This window comes from Pagrus pagrus (genome assembly GCF_965226575.1).
Source record: "Pagrus pagrus genome assembly, chromosome: 20".
In the NCBI taxonomy this organism is placed as follows: Eukaryota; Metazoa; Chordata; class Actinopteri; order Spariformes; family Sparidae; genus Pagrus; species Pagrus pagrus.
This window is the reverse complement of record NC_140207.1, coordinates 5,881,178-5,905,658: the sequence shown is the minus strand read 5'-3', so window position 1 is coordinate 5,905,658 and position 24,481 is coordinate 5,881,178. Positions and strand designations below refer to the sequence as shown.

At 40.6% G+C, this 24,481-nt stretch overlaps 1 protein-coding gene across 6 annotated transcripts in view; it reads left to right on the top strand.

Moving 5' to 3' along the window:
- The window catches only part of cnksr2a (connector enhancer of kinase suppressor of Ras 2a), a 71,355-nt gene that overhangs the window by 5,730 nt on the left and 41,144 nt on the right, over nucleotides 1-24,481 (top strand). For all 6 annotated transcript variants that reach the window (XM_084341303.1, XM_084341305.1, XM_084341302.1 and 3 more), the window contains exons 2-9: nucleotides 8,283-8,446; nucleotides 10,170-10,372; nucleotides 17,105-17,192; nucleotides 17,588-17,629; nucleotides 19,575-19,694; nucleotides 21,819-21,878; nucleotides 22,127-22,195; nucleotides 24,285-24,431. In XM_084341303.1, the coding sequence (XP_084197429.1) occupies nucleotides 8,283-8,446; nucleotides 10,170-10,372; nucleotides 17,105-17,192; nucleotides 17,588-17,629; nucleotides 19,575-19,694; nucleotides 21,819-21,878; nucleotides 22,127-22,195; nucleotides 24,285-24,431 (893 nt within the window). The remainder of the gene's footprint in view (nucleotides 1-8,282; nucleotides 8,447-10,169; nucleotides 10,373-17,104; nucleotides 17,193-17,587; nucleotides 17,630-19,574; nucleotides 19,695-21,818; nucleotides 21,879-22,126; nucleotides 22,196-24,284; nucleotides 24,432-24,481) is intronic.

The following is a 24,481-nucleotide window of genomic DNA, read 5'->3' as shown; positions in this document are numbered from 1 at the left end:
TATAGACTTTTCTGATGGACTTCTACTGGTAGCTTTGTTACTAACGTAAGTGCTAAGTGCTGCTAATTGTAACTGCTGTTAGCTAATTTGCTAGCAGCAGCTGGGGACGTATACAGCCTCTGAAAATGATGATGGAGGGTAGTGACAGTACTGGGGTGATTTATTGACAGATACAAGTAGGTTTGATGCTAAAGTAAGCACTAACTGTGGTGTAGTTAGCGTTTGCTAGCTAGCGGTCTAAGCCACCAACACCACATCAGTAGCTTACTGCCCTCTCAGAGATGACGTTGTCCAGTCCAGGTTCATACAGCTTTAACTGCAACACAAGATGTCTCCTACATGGATCATCAACTCGTGAGGATGCTAACTTGTTGCCTGGTACCTGTTAGCTTTAGCATCAGTCTTCTAGCACAATGTAGGTTATCAGCAAGATGCCTTTTACAGGGTTTTGTTTTTAAACAAGTCAGCTTGAGTAATTAAAAAGCAGACTGAAAGCAAGAAACATTCATTTGAAGTCATGTTTCCGGTTCCCTCATGACATTCAGACCATTATTCACATTATTTTAACTCAGTTTTTGGTCTCCACCAACTTCTGACGGACACATCTGGCTCTTTAGTTGCTAAATTCTCCACTCAACTAGATGCTAACTGTTACTGTCTGCTGTCTTGTTGCTTCCTGCTGTAGCAAAACAAAATATGATTAAAAGAACAGTGAGACTAAACCAAAACAGTAAAATTGTGACCCCAAAACAATTAGCTTAAAGTCGCTAAAACACAATATAGTTGAGAGGAACTGCAGAATTGGCTGATTATTCTGTGTGCGTTCATCACGTTCATGTTACAATTAGTCAACCAATATTTATATTTGTTTTTATTCAAATAAACTGAGAGATATCAATGTTTTTGCCATTTCAGGGTTTAAAAAACATGATATTGTATTCTGTTATTAGATCCATTAACAGGCTTGTGTGTCTGTGGCTTTGGTAGAAATGTAACGTACATTTTTCCAGTTAAATACCAGACGGGAGCGGAGATTTACAGCCACCAGGGTTTAATCTTTCCTGACATAAATTGTTTTTTATGACTAATTGACATATCTGAACTCCAAGATGAAAACTCAGTTGTACATTTCTTTGCAGTCCCCTGGGGCCAATATTTCTTCTGACTTTTTCTGTTTTTTGTTTTTAGCTCACCTAATTATATCAGAATTAGACTGTCAGGGAGAGGAAAGAAATATACGACCTTTTAGTTTAGAAAAGACAGATAAAAAGCTCAAATAACTGTTTTTAATGCAGGAATATAGTTTTCCCATTTTATTCCTCCCATGCAAAATCCTCCCAGACGACACTGGGATTTACACCGGCAACCCCACCGGCCATAAACTCACTTCTGATAACCGCTGGGCTTCGAAAAAACATTCTGCATTTACAAATCCCAGGAAACACAGCGAACGTTCCCTCTAACTTTTTTATTGTTACCGACGCTGCACAGTTCTTGGCACAGATGACACATAACTGGACCGGGAGGGCCGGATCTTTTATAGGACTCTCAAACATCCCAGTAGTCACCCGCAAAATCTCGTTTTATTAGACGTGTGTGTGCGACAGAGAGAAAGAAGGTGTTTGTGGGAGTTTTGGCTCGCCTGCTGTTGTGAAAAGTGTGCCTCTGTGGGAGTTAAGTGTGTGAGTCAGCTATGAATCACACTTTTTCTGTATCAGTCGAACACATGCGCACACACAAGCTCTCCATCGCACATGAGCACATACTGTACGCAGAGATATGAGTGCATGATTATACAGATTAGACACCATTATACAACAAACCCACACGGGCATTTACACCGAGATATAGAGAGATATACACCGAGATATACCGAGATGATAGTCAATTTATAGAAAAAAAAAACGTGAGCAAGGTACATTTTAGCATTTTTATTGGATATGCAGGAGAAACCTGAATACAAAACAGGGGTGCCTGTTTCCCAAGACGGCACTTCTGCACACAGGGTAGCTGCTAGGGGTAGGACTATAATTAAAAAAAAAAAAGAAATTATCTTTAGTTTGAAAAGAAAACACTGTGAGCAGTTGAGAATGGGTGAAAATCAGGTTGCAAGCAAGGAGAGAGCTTGAAAAGTTACCTGAAGGTCATTGAAAAACAGTTTTAAAAAATAGCTAGAAGCAACAGATACACTGTTGGTTAGCATATCTAAGTAGTGTAAGAAGCCTTATGTGGAAACAGTTTTCTAAAATTAATTAGTAATCCGTAATAAGTTAAAAGATAAATGGGTGAAACTTAAGGCTAGTTAGCTGATTAGCAGATAAATGGTTTAAATAGTTGAAAGTAATGGATAAACTGTTAATACTTAGCATAATGTAATCGATAAAAGGTAGTTAGCTTAAAGATAAATGGTTTAAACTTAAGGCTAGTTAGCTAAGTAATGGATAAAGTAGCCTAGTAGATAAATAGTAGTTACTTAAAAGATAAATGGTTTAAACTTAAGGCTAGTTTGCTAATTAATGGTAAGTAGTTAGCTTAAAGAAATGGATAAATGGTTACTACTTAGCTTTAAGTAACCGAATAATGATAGTTAGCTAAAAGTACTACAGTTAAAACTGTAGGCTAGTTAGCTAAATAATGGATAAAGTAGCCTAATAGATATACCGTTAATACTTAGCATATTGTAATGGATAAACACTAGGTAGCTTAAAGATAAACTGTTGAAACATAAGGCTAGTTCGCTAAGTAATGGATGAACTAAATAGTTAGCTAAAAGTGATGGATAAACAGTTAAAACTTAGTTGTGGGCTAGCTAAGTAATGGATAAACAAAATAGCTAGCTATAAGTAATAGATAAAGTAGCCTAATAGATAAATGGTAGTTAGCTAAAAGATAAATGGTTGAAACTTCAGGCTAGTTTGCTAATTAATGGATAAACTGTTCAATTAGTTAGATAATAGTGGATAAAAAGTAGCTTAACAGATAGTTGATAGTTAGCTGAAAGATAAACAGTTGAAACTGTTAAAAGTATTAGATTTACAGTTCAAATAGTTATTTTAAAGTAGTGGATAAATGGTTTAAATAACTAAAGCTAGAAATGAAACAGCTGAACATTGTTTAATAGCTAGCTAATAGTTGGAAACGTTAACTAAATGAAATTAATAACCTAAACGCTGGTTAGCTTGGGGTAATTGGTTGAAATTATTAGCTAAGTGGCAGCTAACGAGGCGGTACAGGCATGTTTTACAGAAAAGTTTGGGAAAAAGAGTGAATCCAGTGCTGCAGTCATTAAACTGCACATACATATGAACTGCATAACACTGTTTTAGTTTCTTGTTCAGTCTGCGGGGGTGTGTGTGCTCGCTCACTGATGTCACTAACAATTTGACTCATCAGTATTCAGGGCATTCACGCTCTCCCTCACTGCCAGTGATAAGCGGCGCTGATTATCAGTGAACTTTCGCTGCACAGCGTTCATCTTCCCCCTTCTGCTTCTGTGCCTCGCTCTCAGCTCTCTCAGCGATAGTAACACTTTGCCTGCGAGAGCCAACATTGTTTTAATCAGCTTCACGTCTATTAGAAAATCAGCTGCTATTAACACTCATTAAAAAAAACACACAGACAAGTTTCACTGAGAACGGGTGCTCAGACGCCTTATGTGAGTAAAAAATACACTGAAAATGTGACCGCTGGACGTCTTACTCCAAAACTGTGAGTATTATCTGCTGCCCCGACTCTTCTAGGAAGGATCTCGGCGATAAAATTTTGTAACCTGGCTGCTGGGACTTGATCCCGTTCAGCCGTAAGAGCATTAGAGGGGAAGTCGGCCATTGATGCTGGGCGATAAGCCTCACAGTCGGTGTGTGATGGGGGTTGAAGTCAGGGCCTGTCAGCTTCCTCCACATTGCTTTAAACACAATGGACACGTATGTCCTCAGCAACCTCTCGTCAAAATCCGTCCCGTGTCCCCACAAGACCTTAAAAACTGGGAATATCCACACAAATCACATCAGAGCGCGTTGACATCTTTGTTCTTATCAGGTCCTTTCATGCTCGTCAGTGGAAGCTGCGAGCCGAAGATATATCGCTCATCGACTTGAAGTGTTTCGGGGTCCAGATAGTGAAATCAATTCGTCTGGATCAGATAATGGTGCAACAGGCGACGCTTCGAGCATGAGTATTTCATTTTTAAGACTTGTTTATTTAAGTTTTAAAGGATTAATTGATGTGTTTTTTGTGCATTTCAGCCTCCGATGTCTGGATGTTCTGGCATTTTGGAGCCGAACGCTTCATTTAGACTTCAGATGTGGCGGCTGAGGGGAGGGGAGGAAGCAATGCGAGGGTGCAGAAAGCCACAAATGCTGTTTGCTCGCCGCTGATGAGAGAAGGAATGTGTGTGTGTGTGTGTGTGTGTGTGTGTGTGTGTGTGTGTGTGTGTTAAATAGTTCGAATGCAATTTAGCAGCTGGCTCACGAGCTTCCTTTTGCCTTATTCTTCCTCTTTCCTCCCAGACTCTTCCTCCGCACTCTTCCCAGTTTTTTTTTTCCCCCCATCTTTGTTAGTGTGGTTATGATAGATGAGTGTATTATAACGCTGGGACTTGAAGCGGGGGAAATCAATGCTCATTCCTCAGAGGTGTGTGTGTGTGTGTGTGTTTGCCGGTCGGCTGTTTGTTAAGAGGTTAGGAGCTGGATACATTCATTGTTTTGGGAGCCAGGGGCTGCAGCTGAGCTGCTCTGTCTTGATCTGCTTTCCTTTGACTCAGCAAACCCGGCCAGGCCAGACAGTACACACACACACGCACACACACACACATTAACAACACACCCACCCACTTGTACGCTCACACACTCAGATCTAGAGAGACCGTCCCACTCACAACACAGACGTTACACAATCCAGCAGAGACTGAAGTCTTACCTGGGTGGCTGCCTGATTGCCCATCCATTACCTCCTTCATTCCAGTCTCTTGACTCTTGTTTCAGGTAACAGAGTTTATATTTGGTCCTTCGGAGAGTAAATTTGCACTAATTTTTCATGCTGAGTTCTGCTGTGGTCCGACTGCGACCCACGAATTTGGGCCGTTTACCAGCAGCAGGCTGTCTTGACAGTGCCGACCTCTGATGGAGGCAGCTAACGTACCTTATAAAGAGCCCATGGGACCTTATTTTTAGAAAACCTTTGGTAAGGGAGAATGATTTTTATGATCACAGTTGAATTGTGCCGTGATTCACACATATGTTTGTCAATTTCAAAGAGAATTTTTTAAAATATCATCTAGTTTTGTGTTAAACGTTCAGTGAACTACATCGTCTCGCTCAGCATACGTCACCAACACCAACATGGCCGCCAACTCGCCTCAGAAAAGGTACAAAAAAGATGAAGATCACAATAAATCTGCTCATATTGACAACTGCAGTTATGTGAAAGGAGAGTTTGTCAGTTTTGTGAGCAGCTCTACAAGGTTTAATTTACGGGTTTTGGCGACCGTTTAACGAGACGATGTCACCAACGCGACTGTTGGCTGTGAAGTCTTTATATTTACGTACATTCACTTATATTTCGTTAGTTTTACGACAAACTGCGACTTTATTGACTTGGAAATGTATCTTTTAAATTGACAACTGGACTTGTTGCGTTCACTTGTCTCCAGAATAAAGAATAATTAGCATGTGTAATCCACCACAGTGTATTTACATCGTTGTCCGAAGGTAATGCAATGCAGAGCTCTCACTTAGCATGCAATGACAATAAAAGCTTGACATGTTTACTGCAGTATAGATGTTTACTGCGATGGATTTACAAGAGCCTACAAGTTGATTTCCACGCTGCAGAGAAATGAATCCGTCCACCATGTAAACCATTTGGAAAAAATGGTGTCGAGAACACACGATTTGCAGCTATGTGCTAAAATTCGCAAACACACTGGCACGCTGCTCTGAAGTGCTGTTGAGAGCTTTGTTACACTTGTGGGTTGAAGCGTTTTCTGGCCACGATACAAGTCCAGATATTGTTGATCATCTCTCCCTTTCACACTGTAGGAGAGAGAAAAACAGTCTGTCTTTTTCTTTTTTTTCCCTCTCTGTTCACCCTCATTTTATGCTGAAACGGGTCACGGTGTCGAACATTTAGCTCATAAATGGACAGGAACAAAATGTTTTCTACCTTATGCCTCAGTCGTCTCTCAAAACAAGCTGTATTTTATACTCGTGTGCTACCGAGGTTTTGAAACAGCGTCTACAAAACTGCAAAACAAGCTCAAACGTCTGCAAAACACGACCCAGCAGCTGTGGTATTATCCGAGACAAACAGGAATAAGTAAAAACGTGTCTTGCATTTTCCTGTGCAGACTGAAAAGAAATCTGTCCTCCCTATAGGCTGACTTTGAAGAGGGAAACCGCCGGTGAAAAAGTATGGCAAGGAAAGCTGATTAGTTCTTCTGGAGTGCAGCCCGATACCTATAATTTTCGAGTAGGGTCGTTTGCGGTCATCGATCAGGAGACCGAATGTGTTGAAGAGAGTCTTGGCGGTGGACAGGTCAGCAGGAGTGATGGTGTTGTTGGGATGAAATCCTCCTCCTGTGCCCAGGGTCTATTATTTCTATCTACCTTATGTGTGCTTTCATAGCTGCCATAAAACAGATATGATTACAGGCAGTATAAAGATGAACACCTTCCACCAACAGTTTACCTTGATTTAGCGGTGTAATAATGTTTCAGAAGGCTAAAAGAAAATCCCTCATGGTACTGAAAGACTGTTATGAGATAAAGTTTGCTGATAAATAAGTTTGCTGCAGTTCATTTCCTTCCTAAGTCATTTGTTATTGTCCTTAAAGCTGCACTGCTTAATATTTCTACGTCAGCGATAATTCAAATGACTACATGCAATGTTCTGTTAGCTGTTAGCTCAGTTAGCCAAACACACCGCAGGACTTTTTGACTTTTTGTATGTTGTTCAACAATCGGACAAAATAGATAAAATATCAACACATCTGCATACCGAGATGTCTGAATTGGTCGTTTTTTACGTTTTTTAGCTCCGCTGTAAGATTGTTACGTTAGCTGCTAGTTCTGTTAGCCAAACACACCACAGGACTATGCTGCCTACTAGCTGCGAATATCAAACAAGCTCTCTTAGGTCAATTGCCAGTGGCTACCTCACCGTTCCCAGAACAACAAAGGTAGTTCTGTTAGCTGTTAGCTCCGTTAGCTGTTAGCTCCATTAGCCAAACACACTGCATGACTATTTGCCATTATTGTATGTTGTTCAACAATCGGACGAAAGAGAGTATAAATATGTCATATCTTTGTACCGAAACGATTGAGTAGGTTGATTGCCAATGACATCACCGTTCATAAAACAACATGGCCTCTATTTTTAGCTCTGCTGTAAGGTAGTTCCTGCTACCTGTTAGCTCCGTTAGCCAAACGAACCACACGACTCTGCTGCCAGCTGGCTACGAACAGCTAACTAGCTCTCCTCCTATTGATTCAAACACGGATTTGTTGTTCACAATGTAGCATTATCAAGGAACAGGCACGTTAAACATTTTGTAAGCTAGTTCTTGCTAGTAGCCAGCCAGTGAGCATAACTATGATAACAGCATGATAAGAGTAAGTTGTGGTTAGCGCTCTGTTTGGTTTGTCGCGTAGCAATAATTACACTATGTAAATACAAAGATTACGTTGCAGAAGTGTCACGGAGAGGATCTTTGCTGTCCTTCACGGGAAAATGGGATGTCAGGAGTTGGTGGAGACCAAAACCAGAGCTAAAAGAGAGTGAATACTGGACTTATATTCAACCGGTGGACACAAACCAAATGCCAAATGAATGCTAATGTTGCTCCATAACTGCTGGATGTGTAAACACCAAGTTAACTTACAGTAAAAGGTGATGGCAGCCCAGTGTTGTGTTCCTCCCTCCCCAGATTGGCAGAAATCACAGGTTTTAGCAGATTTAAAGTGTTATTTTCTTGAGATCTGCCAGTTAAGGATGGCATCCCAAAGAAAAAAGGTGTTTCAAAGTATTTTTTTGATTCTAAATCAGCAGCCAAAGATTCAACATCTCTTGAAACACGTTGAAATATGTTTTTGTTAACTAAATTATAGATGGACCGACTTGTTAAATGTTTGCGGTGTAGATTTAATAAAGTCTACCCAGTTTACTGTTCACACAAACATCACGTTTTGTTCTCAGTCCCGGCGAAGAAGAAGAAAAAATGATTTTTCATTGTGAGATTATTTACTGTGAGTAACCCTCGTAATATGTGTGTGTGTTTGCCGCAGGTCTGGACGACTGCTTGCAGCAATACGTGTGTGTGTTTGAGCGCGGAGGTGTGTGCGGCGAGAGGCTGCTGAGGATTAGCCACGCCGAGCTGGAGGAGCTGGGAGTTTCTCGCATCGGGCACCAGGAGCTCATTCTGGAGGCCGTGGACTTGCTCTGCGCTCTGGTGAGTCCTGGACCTTCATCAGCCGTCGTTACAGACTGCAGCTGTTAATGTATTCATGTTCTGCTCCGACGCACAATATAATAGATATGCAGTAAATCGTCACTGCATCACATCGTTGCATTTCATCTCCTGGCATTGTCACAATCACAAACTGAGAAAGTAGTTTCAAAATGGCACCTTAAATCTCTTTTTTTCCAGTTGTAATAACAGAAGTATTATGAAATACGCTTCTTAAATTCCTTAAGTGGCCCGACACCATAAAGTCGAACTGACTAAATGGTCTGTGGGGAGACAGGAGAGGAATTATTGCCGACTGAGGGAGAGTAAACAAACTACACCCCATCGGATAAAGTTGAAGTTGAATCTTATTCCCTGCTCATAAAACACAAGCAATTGGTTTGGGATTAAAAATAATTGAATAAAGTCTTAATTGCATGTAACTCTGGAGAATATAAGAAAAGTAAACAAAGGAAATTAAAGGCCTCGATTAGGAAACAGTTCTTCCTAAGAGGTCCAGTGTGAAGGATGTAGGGGCAGAAATTTAATTTAATATAACTAATTGTATTTTCATCAGAGTATAATGGCCTGAACTGAAAATGGTTGTGTTTTTGTTATGTTAGAGTCTTTAATAGAGCACGACCGATAGTGGATATTCACAGAAAACATAAACAAATACACATAAATGTGGTTATCGAACACCTAGGACGAAGGTACGTATGTACTGGAGTTCAACAATAAACTTAATCGTCCAAAATGACATCAAACTTAATTGGAAATGTAATAATTATACATTTCCCTATGCATGTTTTCCTGCATCATGTTCTGTAAAATAAGGTTTTCATATCGACACATCAGGCAAAATATTAGCTGATACTGCAATATCTATGATATTGGCCAACTGATACACAGTATCAGTCGGGCTCTAGTCTGTTTAAATCTACTGAGGGAGCGAGTCTACAGCCTCACCGCGACATGCCACTCAATCCTACAAACCAGACCTTTAAGTTTTATTTCAATGGCTAAACTAGTAAGGAAATTAACTGTGTTATTTAATTCTGATTAGCCGAATGTGACATGTCAACTAGGTGCCTTCTTGAAGAATTTCTCCCTTCTATCTGTCTTTTTTTGGGTCATTATTGTCTGTTCAAAAAATCGGTTGGTTGGATTCAGGCAATGAAACCACATGGTTAGGTTTAGGAAGACATTGTGGTTTGGCCATGCAAGTTTATTTATGAAGCACCATTCAGACACAAGGCAGGCAAGAAAAACAAAAAGCAAAAATACGCAATTAATAGTTAGAGATTTGTAATTAATTGCATTTGAGACAGTTAAATCAAAGAAAGCAGCATGAAAAGTTGGAAAGTTTCCTGGATGAAAGTTGTGTGCTTGTCTTACCAAAACATCTTCGCTCTTTATACTACTTTACCTGACTTCCTCCTTTGCTACCGTAATTATGACTTCGGCCACTAGAGGTTTAGCTTTAATTTTTCCTCAAAATGTATTTAATTATGAATAAATAATGAAGATCTGAGGTGTTCAAACATTTTGATGACCTTCTCTCAACAGACCATGTAACGTGAGTCATTACTATACACCAGGCTCCTTCGCGAAAATCTGATAAACATGTTGACAATTAAGATGCTGTTTAGTATTCATGGTGTTTCACCGTCTGTGGGCTAATCTTTGTTTACGTGTGTGTGTGTGTGTGTGTGTGTGTGTGCAGAACTCGGGTCTGGAGACGGAGAGTGTCAGGACTCTGGCGCACAAACTCGGTGCCTCGGCCAAGAACCTGCAGAACTTCATTTCCGGCCGCCGTCGCAGCAGCCAATCGGAGAGCAGGTCCTCGCGGCGGCTCCCCAACGACCTGCTGACCTCCGTGGTCGACCTCATCACCGCCGCCAAGAGCCTGCTAGCCTGGCTGGACAGGTAATGATGAGTTCACCTCTCTGACTCTTTCTCTGAGATACGCTCTGTTTCTCTTGTACACAGATGTGACTGTGTGACTCTGACATGTCAAAATGTCCTCCACAAGTAATAGAGAAATCATCAGCTGCATCCAGAAACAAGGAACAGAAAGACCTCCCGTTAGTTTGACATGGGTTATTTTGGTCATATCAGAATATATACCAGAGACAAACAGTTGGTAGCTTCTTTTAAATGAGCTGAATTAGTTGTATTAGTCTTAATATTTGATTTTATATAAATATAATACATATTTTTATTATGTTTGCGTCAGAATAATTACAGTCCATTGAGAAAATTACGTGTCAACATGAATAGTGAAATGTTCTGGCAACAATTTTAAATCGTTAATTGATCACTGAAGATACGATAAGGCTTCACTCACAAGGACAGAAATCAATACAGATGAAGAAAGAAAAGTTAGAAGTACATGAAAAGAAAAATAATAAAGAGAAATAGAAAACGAAACTGTACAAAAGCAATTAAATGCAAAATTAACATAAAATCAACTTAATAGTGACGTACTGTGACATAATGACGTCATTCAAGTCATTTTTTAAGCAAAAAAGGCCTAAAATTAACTGGTTCTGCAACAAACGACATTGAAACAACCACTTATAACGACATAAGTAGGCCTCCGTTAAATAAGAGAGGTCGCATCACGATCAGTGTGTTAACAGGAAGGATGTCACACCTGAGAGTGAGTCTACCTCTGCAGCGCATGTGTGATTGACAGGTGATGGGGGGGAGAGCGAGGACAGTCTGTCACCTAGTCAGTCGACTGTGGACGGCATCTTCCTCTCGGTATAAGTACAAAGTGCTAAAATGGGTTTGCCAAATGTACTTGGCCGTGAATATACCGAGGCGGACTGCACCAAGTGAAGTATATGTGTGGGAAACACTGTCGCTTACAATAACTCAATAACCATCATGCTTACAGAGCTTACATGCATTTTAATGGTTGTTTTTCCATGATATTTATCTGTTGTATACATCTAATCGATCTGAAATACATGTTTGATGCTTTTCTCTCTGATTCACTAACGTTATTTCGGAGGCTGAATGTACCTGTTGGGCCACAGAGTGAAGAAAAGGACAGCAATGACCTTTTATTTACTTCTTTTTATTGCACATAAAGGAAAAAAAAATACACAATACATCAATAACAAGAAAGAGAATACATTCAGCAGATAATGATTGGGAAGTAGAAGACAATAACTTCAGGAAGAAAGTTTTATTAACCTGAAATAAGACTACTACAAAACATGAAACAGCAGACACTTTTTAAGAGGTTTAGTCTGAGCAAAGGTACAAACAGCCTCTTCTCTAAATGTTTTAAAACATTTAACACTTGAGGAGAAGATTTACAGGGATCAACTTTAGTGCACCTCAGATAAAATATAACGAGAAACATTCGACATGAAGACAAACAAGAGTTTACCCCGAAACTAGCTGTCAGACCGAGACGTCGCCATAGTTTAGATAACAAAGATGTTAGGAAAGCAACAAAAGCACAGAAGACAAGCACAGCAGACGCATCAGACAGGTGAGACCACCGTCTTTAGAAAACAAGACAGCTGAATATCTCACCTTCTTGTGCTCAAAGAAAATGATTCTGACATTTTAAAGACACAATCAAAGTTAGATAATAAAATAAACACAATTTGCGGCCTTCAGTTATAGATCGTCCCCTGAAGTTGAAGTCTTTGAAGTTTTCTACTTTTCTCCATTTTGCAGAACTAAAGCTCCAATCTGCAAAACATTCTCTCTGCTGCAACCATCGGTCGTTGACATCTTTTCAGAAATCTGTTTCTTTTCCATCCAACGGGATAATGTCAGACCTTTTTTCTCACCAACGTCTCGCCGTCTCTCCCTCGCTCTCTTGTCCTCCCTGTCACTTCATTTATTCATGACTCGACTCGATCTCCCCGCACACGACACACACACATCACAAAACACAACTAAAGGTCTTTGACATCCGCGTCTTGAAAATGCCGGCCACCCACCCACATCTGTCCCGAGGCCATCCAGACACGCAGAAGCATATAGAAACACAGACCCGTGGAGAACGCCCACGCACAAACACACAACTGGCAGACACACACCCACGTCCGCACGCACCGACACACACACACACTTATGCAAGCGCGCACGCGTTCGCCCACGCACGGTGATGCAACTGTAAATGGCAAAGCGACATTGAGAAAGGGATAGACTCAGCAGAGCCGGCGCTTCACGCTCTCTATTCCCCCGTCTCGGAGACATAACTCGGTGTTCAGGCGTTGTCAAACACTCCTTTTTATGCCTTTATCCTGCACAGCTAACGTGAAAGAAAGAGCATTTTCCAGCTGTGTGAGGCCACGCTGATAGATTTGACATGCATATGATCCCAGTGGAGCTTTTATTTCTAAAAATTGATTTCCACCGAATAACAAATGAGCGAGTAAAAACAGGCTGCGTGGTGGGTTGATGTGTTGAATTCATTAGTAGACCCTAACGATCTGGAAAAGGTTACGATTCCCGAGCATGTTTGGCTACGCTCTGTCTTGTACTCGTACCCGACAGATGACTCTTTTCCTAAAAGGGTTTCCAAATTAGCATAAATCGTGTTAAAACTGAACTTTCATCTTCTCCCTGATTGTGAGTTATTAGACCTCTCAGGGGACGGAGGAGAAGTGCAACATCGGTTCAGCGCTCAGGCAGCGAATGTAAAGCACTTTGTAGTTTCTCTGTAAATGACTTGTGAAGACACTCTCGCAACCTTTTCCGTGGATGAAATAACAGCGTGGGTTCGACACGGATCATCTTTTTTTTCTCCTTCCTCCGATAACACTTTTCTCTTTGTCTGTGGCGACAAACACCATTTTCATCAAACTGACAGAGAGTGCAGGAGCCAAGCTATTCCCCTTTGAATCTGTCAGGGAGAAAAAGTGAAATTATTATCCAACGGTAACTGAAATTTGCAGTATTTCTCTCTCTTTGAACTCCTCATTTCCTCTTTATATGCACATTTGGAAGCACCTTACCATGAATTAATAACATGGCCTCAGAGACTACAGTTTATGTGATGTGTTTTGCTGATAGCCTAAAAATGCAGCAGTGGGTCTTTCCTTTTGTTGTATTTCTATTTTTAACCAAAGGAGTGAATGAGTAGACGTTTACCGACGAGACCACTTGTTGCTGGTCTCCAGCTGCCTCGGGCGCTTAGTTTTGGTAGCCGTGCCCTAAAGCATCCCCCTCATTCTCGTCTATTTTACTCTATTGAACCATAATTTACTAAATGAACATCATGCTGAGTTGAAGAAGACTTTAATCTACAGATTGAGACCATGAACTCATCTTTACTAACTTAACTGTGGTGGTAAAGCGAGTGAGAAGTAGGGTCATTTTCTCATAAGCTTACGTACATTCGGATCTTTTTGCAACCAGTGGAGTCGGCCCCTGCTGGCCATTGTCTCATAACATTACAGAAAGGATCCCACAGAGACATATCTGCGTATCTTTGTATTTGTTTAACCAGAAACAGCCGTTACGTCGCTCTGTTCCAATCCACCAGACTCCATTGACAAAAACAGCAATTTTACCTCGCAGAACATTTGGCGGTCCACCATGGCCTCGATCTGTTAGTTTGTTTGAGTTATCGTGTGACGTTGGTGTTCCTTAAGAAAGTCTAAGTCAGACTGAATCCAAAAATATCTGTATCAGGTCTGTGCCGTCACATCTGACTGAGTTATAACTCTGAGAAGTTGTTAGCGCCTTAAACTTCCTTAATTGCCGCAATCTGACTCTGAGCTCGAAAAAAAAAAGTGTTTTGTGAGCGTTGTTTGAGTGTTGGAGGCTGACGGTTAGCAAACAGTCTGTGTAGCCTTAGGTCCTGCGTATATATAGCACACAGCCTCAATACTGATGACCCAAATCACACACACACACACACACACACCACAGATACATCATCCACTAGAGGCTGTGGCCGGATTTTAATCTGGGTCTTTAGAACAATGAAGCAAAGTAATGGTGTGTGTGTTATTATAATGACTTTGCTGTATATCAGCGGTAGTTCTGGTTCTCTCTTTGTGTCTGTCTGCGGTCATTAGCACCCCATTAGCTGCAGCATGTTCCTCATCCTCAACACCTCGTTCACACCTGAACAGTCCGTTATGTTGCAGCACACCTCGGGCCTCATTTTATAAACATTGTGTTTGCGCAAAAGGGGCTTTAAAGACCCTCTTCTCACTGAAAATAAAGGCTTTTCGGTAAAACAAACTTGACAGCAGAATGAGCTCACTTCTCTGGAAACTCTGATTATGCATAAAAACATGTGGGAGACTTGATTGTGGTGGCATAGTAAACCCACAGTGGTCTAATAACCCTCCTCACACAGCTGTTTTTTTATTTTAAAAAGAACAACCGGCTTTAAACTGCCTTTTTTCTTCGTCTGTTTCTGAAGCCTGGACCGAAATGACAAGTAGTCGGTGTGAGGTGTGTAAACTGGTGCACTCAGAGCACAATGGCCTATTTACCTTGTTCTCTGATGCAGCTTCATTCATCTGTCCACTGGAGCTGTGTGCTCGTTTCTCTGTGGAGATGTATATTAAGGAAGCCAGACGTCATGGGCTGTTTTCTCCAGTGTCCCCTGAACGCACCTGTACTGGTTTGGATTTCTGAGCTAGTTTGTGTTCGTGCACGATGTTGTCTTAGTTTTGAGCTCGTTCTCTCTCTGCAAAATTAACTACAGGATGCATTTATGCCTGGTTTCGAGGGGTGTTTGTGTTCTTTTCTATCACAGTTGATCATCGTCACAAAAAACTTTGAATCAGTTAATCGTTGAAGTAATTTGTCAAGCAGAAAGGCCACACACTTACCCGGGAAATCCACTGGTTGCATGTACGTCGCGGAACGGCTCCGCTACAGTTTTGCTACGAACCGAGGAGTTCCCGCGATAATTAGTATTATGAAAATGTATTATGAAAATGTTGATGTTTCAGTGTCCGACTTCCTGTCGGCTCTGTTCTGAATTCGGCTGAATTGCGGCACCGTGCTCCGGCATCCTGTAGAAAAAGAAGCCATGCATATCTGCTACAGAAGGGTCTGGACTGCTGTGGTGGATCAGAGACGGACCGAACATGGACCTGGTGGAATTTAGGGGTTATATTGCGTTTCCAACTTCCTCAATGTGAGGATTTGCTGCTTTTATCTGTTTAACATGAACTCCGGACAATATATAAAGAATCAGATCAGGATAACGTCCACATTTGCTTGTTCACACATGCAGAACCCAATAGGAGATTGTCCGTGTTCACACATGATGGAAATAATCCATATGGTTAGGGCAGGGTAGGGTAGGAGGCTACAGATTGTTTTTGCGTTGATATCAAAGTATTTCGACGTATCCGCAATATGCTATCCTCGAACGAAGATCCCACCAGAGCCGGGGGAAATCTTCTGGGCAGATATTTCTCAGATCTTTGACGATGAGCAGTTTAAACGCCGTTTTCGTTTGTGTTACAGCTGATGAAACCTGCACTGAGACAGTTGTCTGCTCTATTCACACATGTGGCTCACTTGGATATAGCACTTGGGAGCTGGCAGGATAAAGTCCAGGGGAAATAATGCAGACGTTTGTTTTCACACATACAGCTCCTCTGGGTAAACTCTGGATGAACCCAGAGCTGCAGTGCATGTGTGAAATGGGCTTCGTCTGGAAATTGAATACCCTCGATTTCACATCACAGGAAGAGTACATCTAAACGCTTCGGGTGGCAACAAGAAAAGATTGGCGTTGATTTTTAATTGATTTATGTTCACAGATAGATTGGTTGAACAAATGCTTTATTTTTTATAATAACACTTTTAATCAATGGCATTGATAAGGGAACATACACACTGTGATATACATGGATCTTTCCCAAGAAACTAAACCAAAAATACTTCAGGGAACAGGGTAATGATCTGTAAGATAAGACCCGCCTTCTTGACGTTTTGCAACCAATCATTGACAATCAACAACCTGTTGCTGTGACAACCGTTTGATGGACAAAACAAACAATTCAAAGACGCTACTGGGAAAATCTGACAAGTATTTTCACCATTTTCTGACATTTAACAGAGTAAACATAAATCAATCCAATAATGATTGATAGATAATGTGAACAGTCACTAGTCGCAGCTCTGTATGGATCACCCACTTCATTAACCATATGAATATAGTTGTTTTAATCACATTTCTCCACTTCATAGCATGTTTTTTATTCTGTTCTTTAACTTTCAGCTGTCAAACATTGTAGTTTGTATTGTTGGCTGTTTTGTTTTTGTCTGGATATCTCCTCAGTGGTCTTTTGAGATAAAAATAAAGTTTTGGAAATAGATATTCTGATTATCTAACTTGTTTTATGTGGCTATAGCAAAAACAATACAAGGAAACACAAACAAATCTGAAGAGAAATGACATCAGCATCATTTTTTGAGCGACTCATTTGTCACTTTACATACAGTATATACTGCAGATTAAGTCCTGAACCTGCTTCTTGTAAATGTTTTTACCTGTATACGCACACACACACACACACACACACACACGCACACGCACACACAGTGTCTGTGTCTGTAACAATGCTCCCGTCCGTCTCCTCTGTACATTATCTAATGCAGCAGAAACATTTTTAAGACGTGCCGCTGTGTGTTATCTGTTCCTCCCAGGTCTCCCTTTGCTGCAGTGGCAGACTACTCAGTAACCCGAAATAATGTCATTCAGCTCTGCCTGGAGCTCACCACCATTGTACAGCAGGTGTGTTGAATTGTTTGTGAGTGTGTGTGTGTTTATGTGAGGCTGAAAGATCGTATTCTGCCGCGGTTGTCATATCCCCCTAAGAAACAGTGTGTGTGTGTGTGGGTGGGATGCAGCAGACTCTGCTCTCTGCATCCTTGAGCGAGACTCGATTTCTTTGCTATTTACGTCCTTACAGTCTGTCTTTTGTATGACTGATGTGTGTGTAAATAAAAGATAAATGTGCCTGCTTGCGTGGGCGTGCTTCCTATCTGCGAGGGTATATACGCTGTGCAGGTGCCGGGTTCAGTAACGTGAGGCCCAGACACCGGGAATGCTGTGTGTGTTTCTTGAGGTTTTTTTTTGCAAGACAGGATGTTCTGCTCGCGCTACATTAAATTCTGCTTCTCCCTCAGGACTGTACGGTGTTTGAGACGGAGAACAAAATCCTTCATGTGGTGAGTCTTGCTTCCTCGTCCAGCTGTCGCGTATTTGCTCTGTGTTGATGGGTAGCGTCCTTTTTTTGTGTGTCTTTATCCCTTCATACAGGCTCACACGCTGCTCCACAAACACAGAAAACTCCAGCTCCAGCTGGATATGTGACTAAATCACAACAGCGCATCCTGCAGTATTTTGGAGACGTTTTGGGAAGCGTGCATTGTTGCGTTCTTGCCAAGAGATGGATGAAAAGCTCATCTGTCTGTTGAATACAAGGCTGCCAGCCAAGAAGTGATTAGCTTAGCTTAGCATAAAGACAGGAAGCAAATGAAACAACTCGCCTGGCTCTGTCCAAAGTTTAAAAACACACCAATTACAGCAAAGCACAGTAACTTCCCAACCGTAACCGTTACGTAGCCGTAACTTGCTAGGCCATCAGTGAGGATGTGATGAAAACCAAAAACTATTGTTTTTACTTTTTTGTTAGTGTAAATACAAAATATGTGTCCATTTCAAACCTTTACAGGTGCTGGTAGTTGTATATTTGATCTTTGGATTCCCTCTGATTCCGGTCTTCATGCTAAGCTAGGCTAGCTGCATGTATAAATGTCTACTATGATAAAATGATGAAGTTATGATATTTTAAATCTAAAAGGTCAGAGGTTTAATCCACTGTGACATCATGATATCCTGCAAAAAAAATTCTGGCCTATTGTTCAACACCACAGCTCGACTTTGTACAAGTTGATTGTACTTTTGCATAGTAATCCATGGCATGAACCCCAGAAACACTCCGTGTCCTTCTCTTTATTCATCCACGGCAGCGTTACAAAGATTAAAAAAACATTTATTGGAGAAAAAATTATCATACGCCTCCGAGTACAGGATGAGTCATCAACAATTTATATCGTTCTCTGAGAAGTTTCAAACTCTCAAATACTCCTAATGAAAACATTTAAACATGAATTTAAATGCAGCTTCAGCTCCAGTGATGTCGACGTCTGTCAGAGACTCTCTGACTCTTAATTACAACTCGGAGTTTGATGTTAATGGGTTTTTTTCGAATTGGTTGCTCGTCACCGTGGTTCGCTGAGGTCACAGGCACGAGAGTAGATTTAATCTTTTCATCCAACTCTTGGCAAGATCCTTCAAAAGGTTTTGGTCCAACTTACTCCCGAGGTGCTCACAGCATCGAAAAAAAATAAATAATTCAGCAGCAACATCTCCTTCCAGAAAAAACAAGATCTGGATCAGCTGCTCCCAAACTGAGGGGCTGCTACAGTTTAATTGACCGTTTTTCCCAGCAGGCGTTTTGACTTGTCAAACACGAGTGTTACTAATACATGTGCTAATTGCGGCACGCCATCGCAGTAATTGCTGGAACGCAGCTTTCAATGACATTAATGTTATTAGTTCCACCTGTGCTTTACCTGCTATGACAAGTGGAAATGTCCTCTGTCTGGCATGTTGTCTGGAGTCTTCTGTTCTTCTTGCCCTGCATTCGCTTTTTAATGTAATTTGTGAACGCCGTGGACCCAGAAAATTAAATTCACCTCCATTATATCAATGTGGAGGCAGATCATTTTAGAGACCCTGGACAAATAAACCAAAAATGATCTGCATGGATGCTCCCTGAGGTGAGAGAGAAAATATGTTCTCTAATAGTCACTTATGTGAACTGACCCTTTAAAGTGAGACAGGAAGCCACAGAGGTGTGTTAATGTCTGCAGCCTCTTACAACGTCCATTCTAAACCGTTCTATTAAACATTTGGACCGGAAATCTGTTTGTTTTCTCAGAAAAAAGCTCTAATAAAAGACAAAAGCAGCAACACGAAGCTGACAAACACGGCGCGCAGGTTGTTTTCTCTTCTGTTTTCACCTGTTTTCAGTGTTTCCACAGGTGAAGCTGTTCTGTAAAAGCTGTGTGTGTGTTATTATTCGTTCTCTCTTGTTTCTCTCTGTAGTGCAAAACTCTGTCGGAGGTGTGTGAGCACATTGTTTGTGTGTCATCGGACCCGCTGGTATCTCAGTCGGCCCACCTCGAGCTGGTTCACCTCACCAACATCAAACCCTCTGAAGGCCTGGTAATGAGTGTGTGTGTGTGTGTGTGTGTGTGTGTGTGTGCTGGGCTTTTGTGTGTAGTTATTAACTGGTACCTGTTTTTTGTTTGTGTGCATGGGTGTATTTGAGGTTGAAGTGTCAACAAATCTTTCAACATGTACAACAGCATGATCTGTAGCTCAGTACATTTACTCAAGTACTGCGCTTAAGCACAATTTTGAGGTACTGATGTTATGCTGCTCTATGCAGTAAAATACGGAAGCCCAGAGGGACAAATGACAAATGACATCTGATCTAAGTTGTTTACTCTTCTGTGTTAATGACTTTGACTTTTTAAGTTCCTCAATTTTTTTATTTAATCTGTGAAAACAAATTATTTTTTGTTTGTTTGTTGTTTTGCAGAAGAAAACAATGTTTTTTCATGTGTGAAACCAAGTGAAAAAAAAAAATTCCAGGAGTTTTTATTGTGTGTGTGTGTGAAACTGAGAGGAAAAAACATTTTTCAAGCAGAATTTTTTTTAATTTGTGTTTTTTGGCGATGATAATTCCCAAATTACTCCTGAAAAATGTTTTAAAAAACAAAAATAAATGCATAGTTTCACATTTCAAAATGTAATCTTCTGGAAAATAAAATACAAATTCACGTGTTTAACTAAATTATACTGAACAAACTTTTTTTCCTAACAGTTCACAAGTCATAAAACAGGAGAAAAAACCCATTTAGATCAGACTTGGATCTTGTCATCAATCAGACGAATGGATCAGCAGAAAAAAATATTTCTCATTGGCCCCTCAGGGCTTCCGCAGTACTATTACTCCACTATTTCATAAAAAGTGTATTTCTTGCTCTGCTGTGTGTTGATAAGTTCCTTGGAAACAAACAACAATATAATGAACAAATAAATCATGATGACTTATTATAGACAACGTTAAAACTTTATTGATTCTTACATGAAATTCACAAGAAGTATAATTAAAAATAAGCCAGCTGCAACATTAATCCATAAAAAATCACTATCTTTGCATTTTGTGTAGTGAGAACCCACTTTTGGTACTTTAAGTAGATTTTGATGCTAATACTTTTACTTAAATATATGCGGCCAGGTCTTTGTTATATATGTTGTTGAGTTGTGTGAATACATTATCCCAGATGTTTCCAACAATGTTCAAACCAGAGAAATCCACGTTTTCTGAAGCTAATGGTTCATCTCATTTGGTCGCCCGTTGCTACTTCAGGAAGTCGGCGAACGAGACTAAACTTAACACGAACAAAAAAATGGCTGCTGCAGTCAGGTTGATAAACAGGAGTGAAGATAAATCCACTGTTTTAATCCCTAAAGATTAAAAGTAATGTCCGACCTCTCTCTGAAGATCCAGTGTGACTCCGGGTGTTCATTCCTCCAGAAGGTCTGACTCTGCACCCGATACGTAAATAAAAGATCTGAGCTCGTCTTCTACTCATAATGATTACATGCATATCAGCAGGGTTTGAAATATCCCATCAGCCTAAATGTAAAACGAGTCTCTTTTCTTCTTCAGCTGTTTTGGGAAAAGGACTCTTTGAAGACACTTCACACATTTCATCAATCATGAAGGGAAAGTTTTTAGACAATTTAAAGAGAAGAGAGTCTTCATCCCTGAAGCCTTTTGTCTCGTTAAAGTGAAAACCATTTAAACAGAATTCAAAAAGCCACATTACTGGAGCTCGTCTATCAGTCACGCTCTCGCTCGCTCCTGTCAGGCTGCTGGAAGCGACCAGAATTATGACATTAACATTTTTTAGACTGTCTCAAGAAAAGTTTGGCTGCTGTCTGGTTATTGTGCTCGCTGCAGCTGGTGTCTGTGCTCTGCCAAAAGATTTTAGTGACCTCGAGTCATTTTTTAACATTATCTTCATTTTTCTGAATGAGGGAGTGAGTAGCTCCTGATATACAGAAGACTACAGCTGTTACATTAAAGTGGCAGATTTAATTTAATGAACATTTCACATATTCTGCTGCTCATCTCATTTTCGGGTTATCAACATTAATTAGGCTGCCACTGAAAACTGTAGTGTGTCTGACTTACCAGCAAAAAAAAAGGTGATAAGGCTCATGGGAGTTGTAGTTTTTAGGATTTGAAACTGACTTTTTTCCTCTCTCCATCAGGGAATGTACATCAAGTCGACCTACGACGGCCTCCATGTGATCACAGGAACTACTGAAGGGGTAAAAATCATTTCCACACATTCACACACACCAAACTTCAGCCGAGCGGTGAAAGCCCTTACTCAGAACATAACAGATCTATAGCAGAATATCAGCTTCCATAGGGAATGACTCTGCACGGCTCTCCCTCTGTATTCGAGTACAGTACGTTGGACCACTTGCCCGCATCGGTGTACAGACGATCAATAAACTCAGATCAATTCATAGTCTTCTGTTTTTCTTTCTGTCTCTCTTCTCTGTGTCTGTAGTCTCCAGCTGACCGCTGTAAGAAGATCCATGCAGGAGATGAAGTCATTCAAGTCAATCACCAGACTGTGGTGGGTTTGTTATTCTGTCTGCGTGTGTGTGTGTGTCTATATGTGCTAAATATATCGTCTTGTGTTTATGCAGGTGTTTATTTATAGGTTTTCTATATGAGAGCAGGAAAATACACTTAAATCTTCTTGAAATTAGCTTAAATTAAGAGTGAATCCAAATATCTCAACTGGATTGGGTAAAAAGCATGTTAAAGGACCATTTCGTCTTTTTTAAACCCTGTGTATCCACCTTATATAATTGAAGAATTGTAATTTTGTACGTTTCTAAAATGATTTAATAGTATGACTATGAAGATGCCTGTTTTTACAGATATTGCAGATGTAAACAAACATTTAAAGCAGCTATAATGAAAATTATTGTGATAAAAATAAATCAAATGACAGTGTGTAATGTTAAAGGGTATACTCGTAGTGATGAATCCAAAGATCAGCTCTTCGGATTATTTCAGGATCTTTCAGCTCATTGTTTTGGTTGTCAGGCCCAAATCCAGTCGCCAGGTTTACATTAAAAGGTATTAGCTAGCGTTGCACCCAGGTGTTTCAGTATTTGTAAGTGTGAAACAGCTGGATATTTTTAAGGAGATCTTGGGACAATATCCAGCTTTGTTTGTGGCAACAACAGTTTTTTTTTTGTTTTCTTTACAAGAAGTTGGGAACATTTTCCAGCTGTGTTTTGGTTACCAAAGCAGGTATTTAAAACAATAACAACATCTTTTCCGAATCCTAACCAAGTGGGTTTTGTACCTAAACAAACCCAAAAAGGCTGGAAGATGCAACATGAAAAAATGTTCAAGAAAAGTCTCAACTTATCTGTAGTTTGCAGAACTTACATTGCAAACTTTTACTCCAGTAATTGGCTTGCAACTTTACTGTTTTGGTCCCGTCTCACCACTCATTATGCTGCAACATTTGCTGCTGTTTTTAGCAAAAAAATACAAAAACAGCTGGGAAAACCCACGGTACTCTACCTGCCCAGCACCAAACACCAGACAGTATCTAGCTGGTGAACATAGTGGAGTATTTAATAGCTAAAGAGACAGATATACTGTGTATATCTCTCCGAAGTTTGTGGATGAGGTGGTGGAGACCAAAAACAGAGCAAAAACATTTGTTACGTCGGCAACAAGTTTGCCATATCAACTTAACAACTGAAAATATAACAGTGTTGTGTTCACGGCTGGCCCCAAGCGGCCAAAAAAATGATATGAACAGTAACTTTTCAGTAAGATTTTGTTGTTATCTTATGTCCAATTTGTTGTGTCTTGTTTTTCCTCACTTTAATCGTGGGTCTGAGGACAGAAGGTGTTGTACACTATACAGATTACAAAGCTCACTGAAGCAATGTAATTTGTGGTTTAGGGATTTATAATTAAAACTGCATTGACTTGACTTGACATCAGGAGAAACCCAGTGAGATTCAGCATCTTGTTTTCACTGGGTGTGGTCTGATATTATATTAAGACCTCTCAATCGAATTAGGAGTTCAAGCCAGTTGTAATTATGCGTCTTGAATTTTGGTAGCAGGACGACCCGTCTGTTTACAGCTTTACTGCAGACTGTACCACACTTTTACAAGGTGCAAATGAACGCAGCTTGCATTGCAATTAGTGTAATCAGATCCTGCACCTCCTCTTGCATTACGATCAGATCTCAGGTCAATCCACTAAATGCAATTAAGATAGTGTGTTCGCCTTAATTAGAAAATGAGCACAGACGAAAGAGGCACGAACAGCGAGAAAAAATAAAGTTCTGGTGAGCAAATAGTAGCTGTTTTTTGTTCACAAATGTCCTGGCAGAGTTTTGTGAAAAACAGTAGCTAAAAATGTAGAGAGATGTATGATAAGATGCATTTGTTTTGAAATTGAGGGCAGGTTACATCACATGAAAGCTCTATAGATAGACTTACCACCTCCACACCCACTTGCCTTTGCACAGAAGGCTCAACAAGCGAGGTCCAATCACGACGTGGACCGAATTCAAACTACATGCTGAATATAAATGTAATGCCGTGATTGTTCATTATCCAGATGATGATAACTCACCAGCAGGACAGCGAGTGCTCTGACCCTCTGGCGTCTCTCGTCCACAGGTGGGCTGGCAGTTACGTAACCTGGTCGGCTCGCTGAGGGCCGATAAAGGCGTCGTGTCCCTGACCCTGAAGAAGCGTCCCCAGAGCACGCTCAGCTCCGCCCCCGCTCTGCTGAAGAACATGCGCTGGAAACCCCTCGCTCTGCAGGTGGGACCGGCTCTACCTTTTATAGACTTTATTAAAACACCGCACTGGCC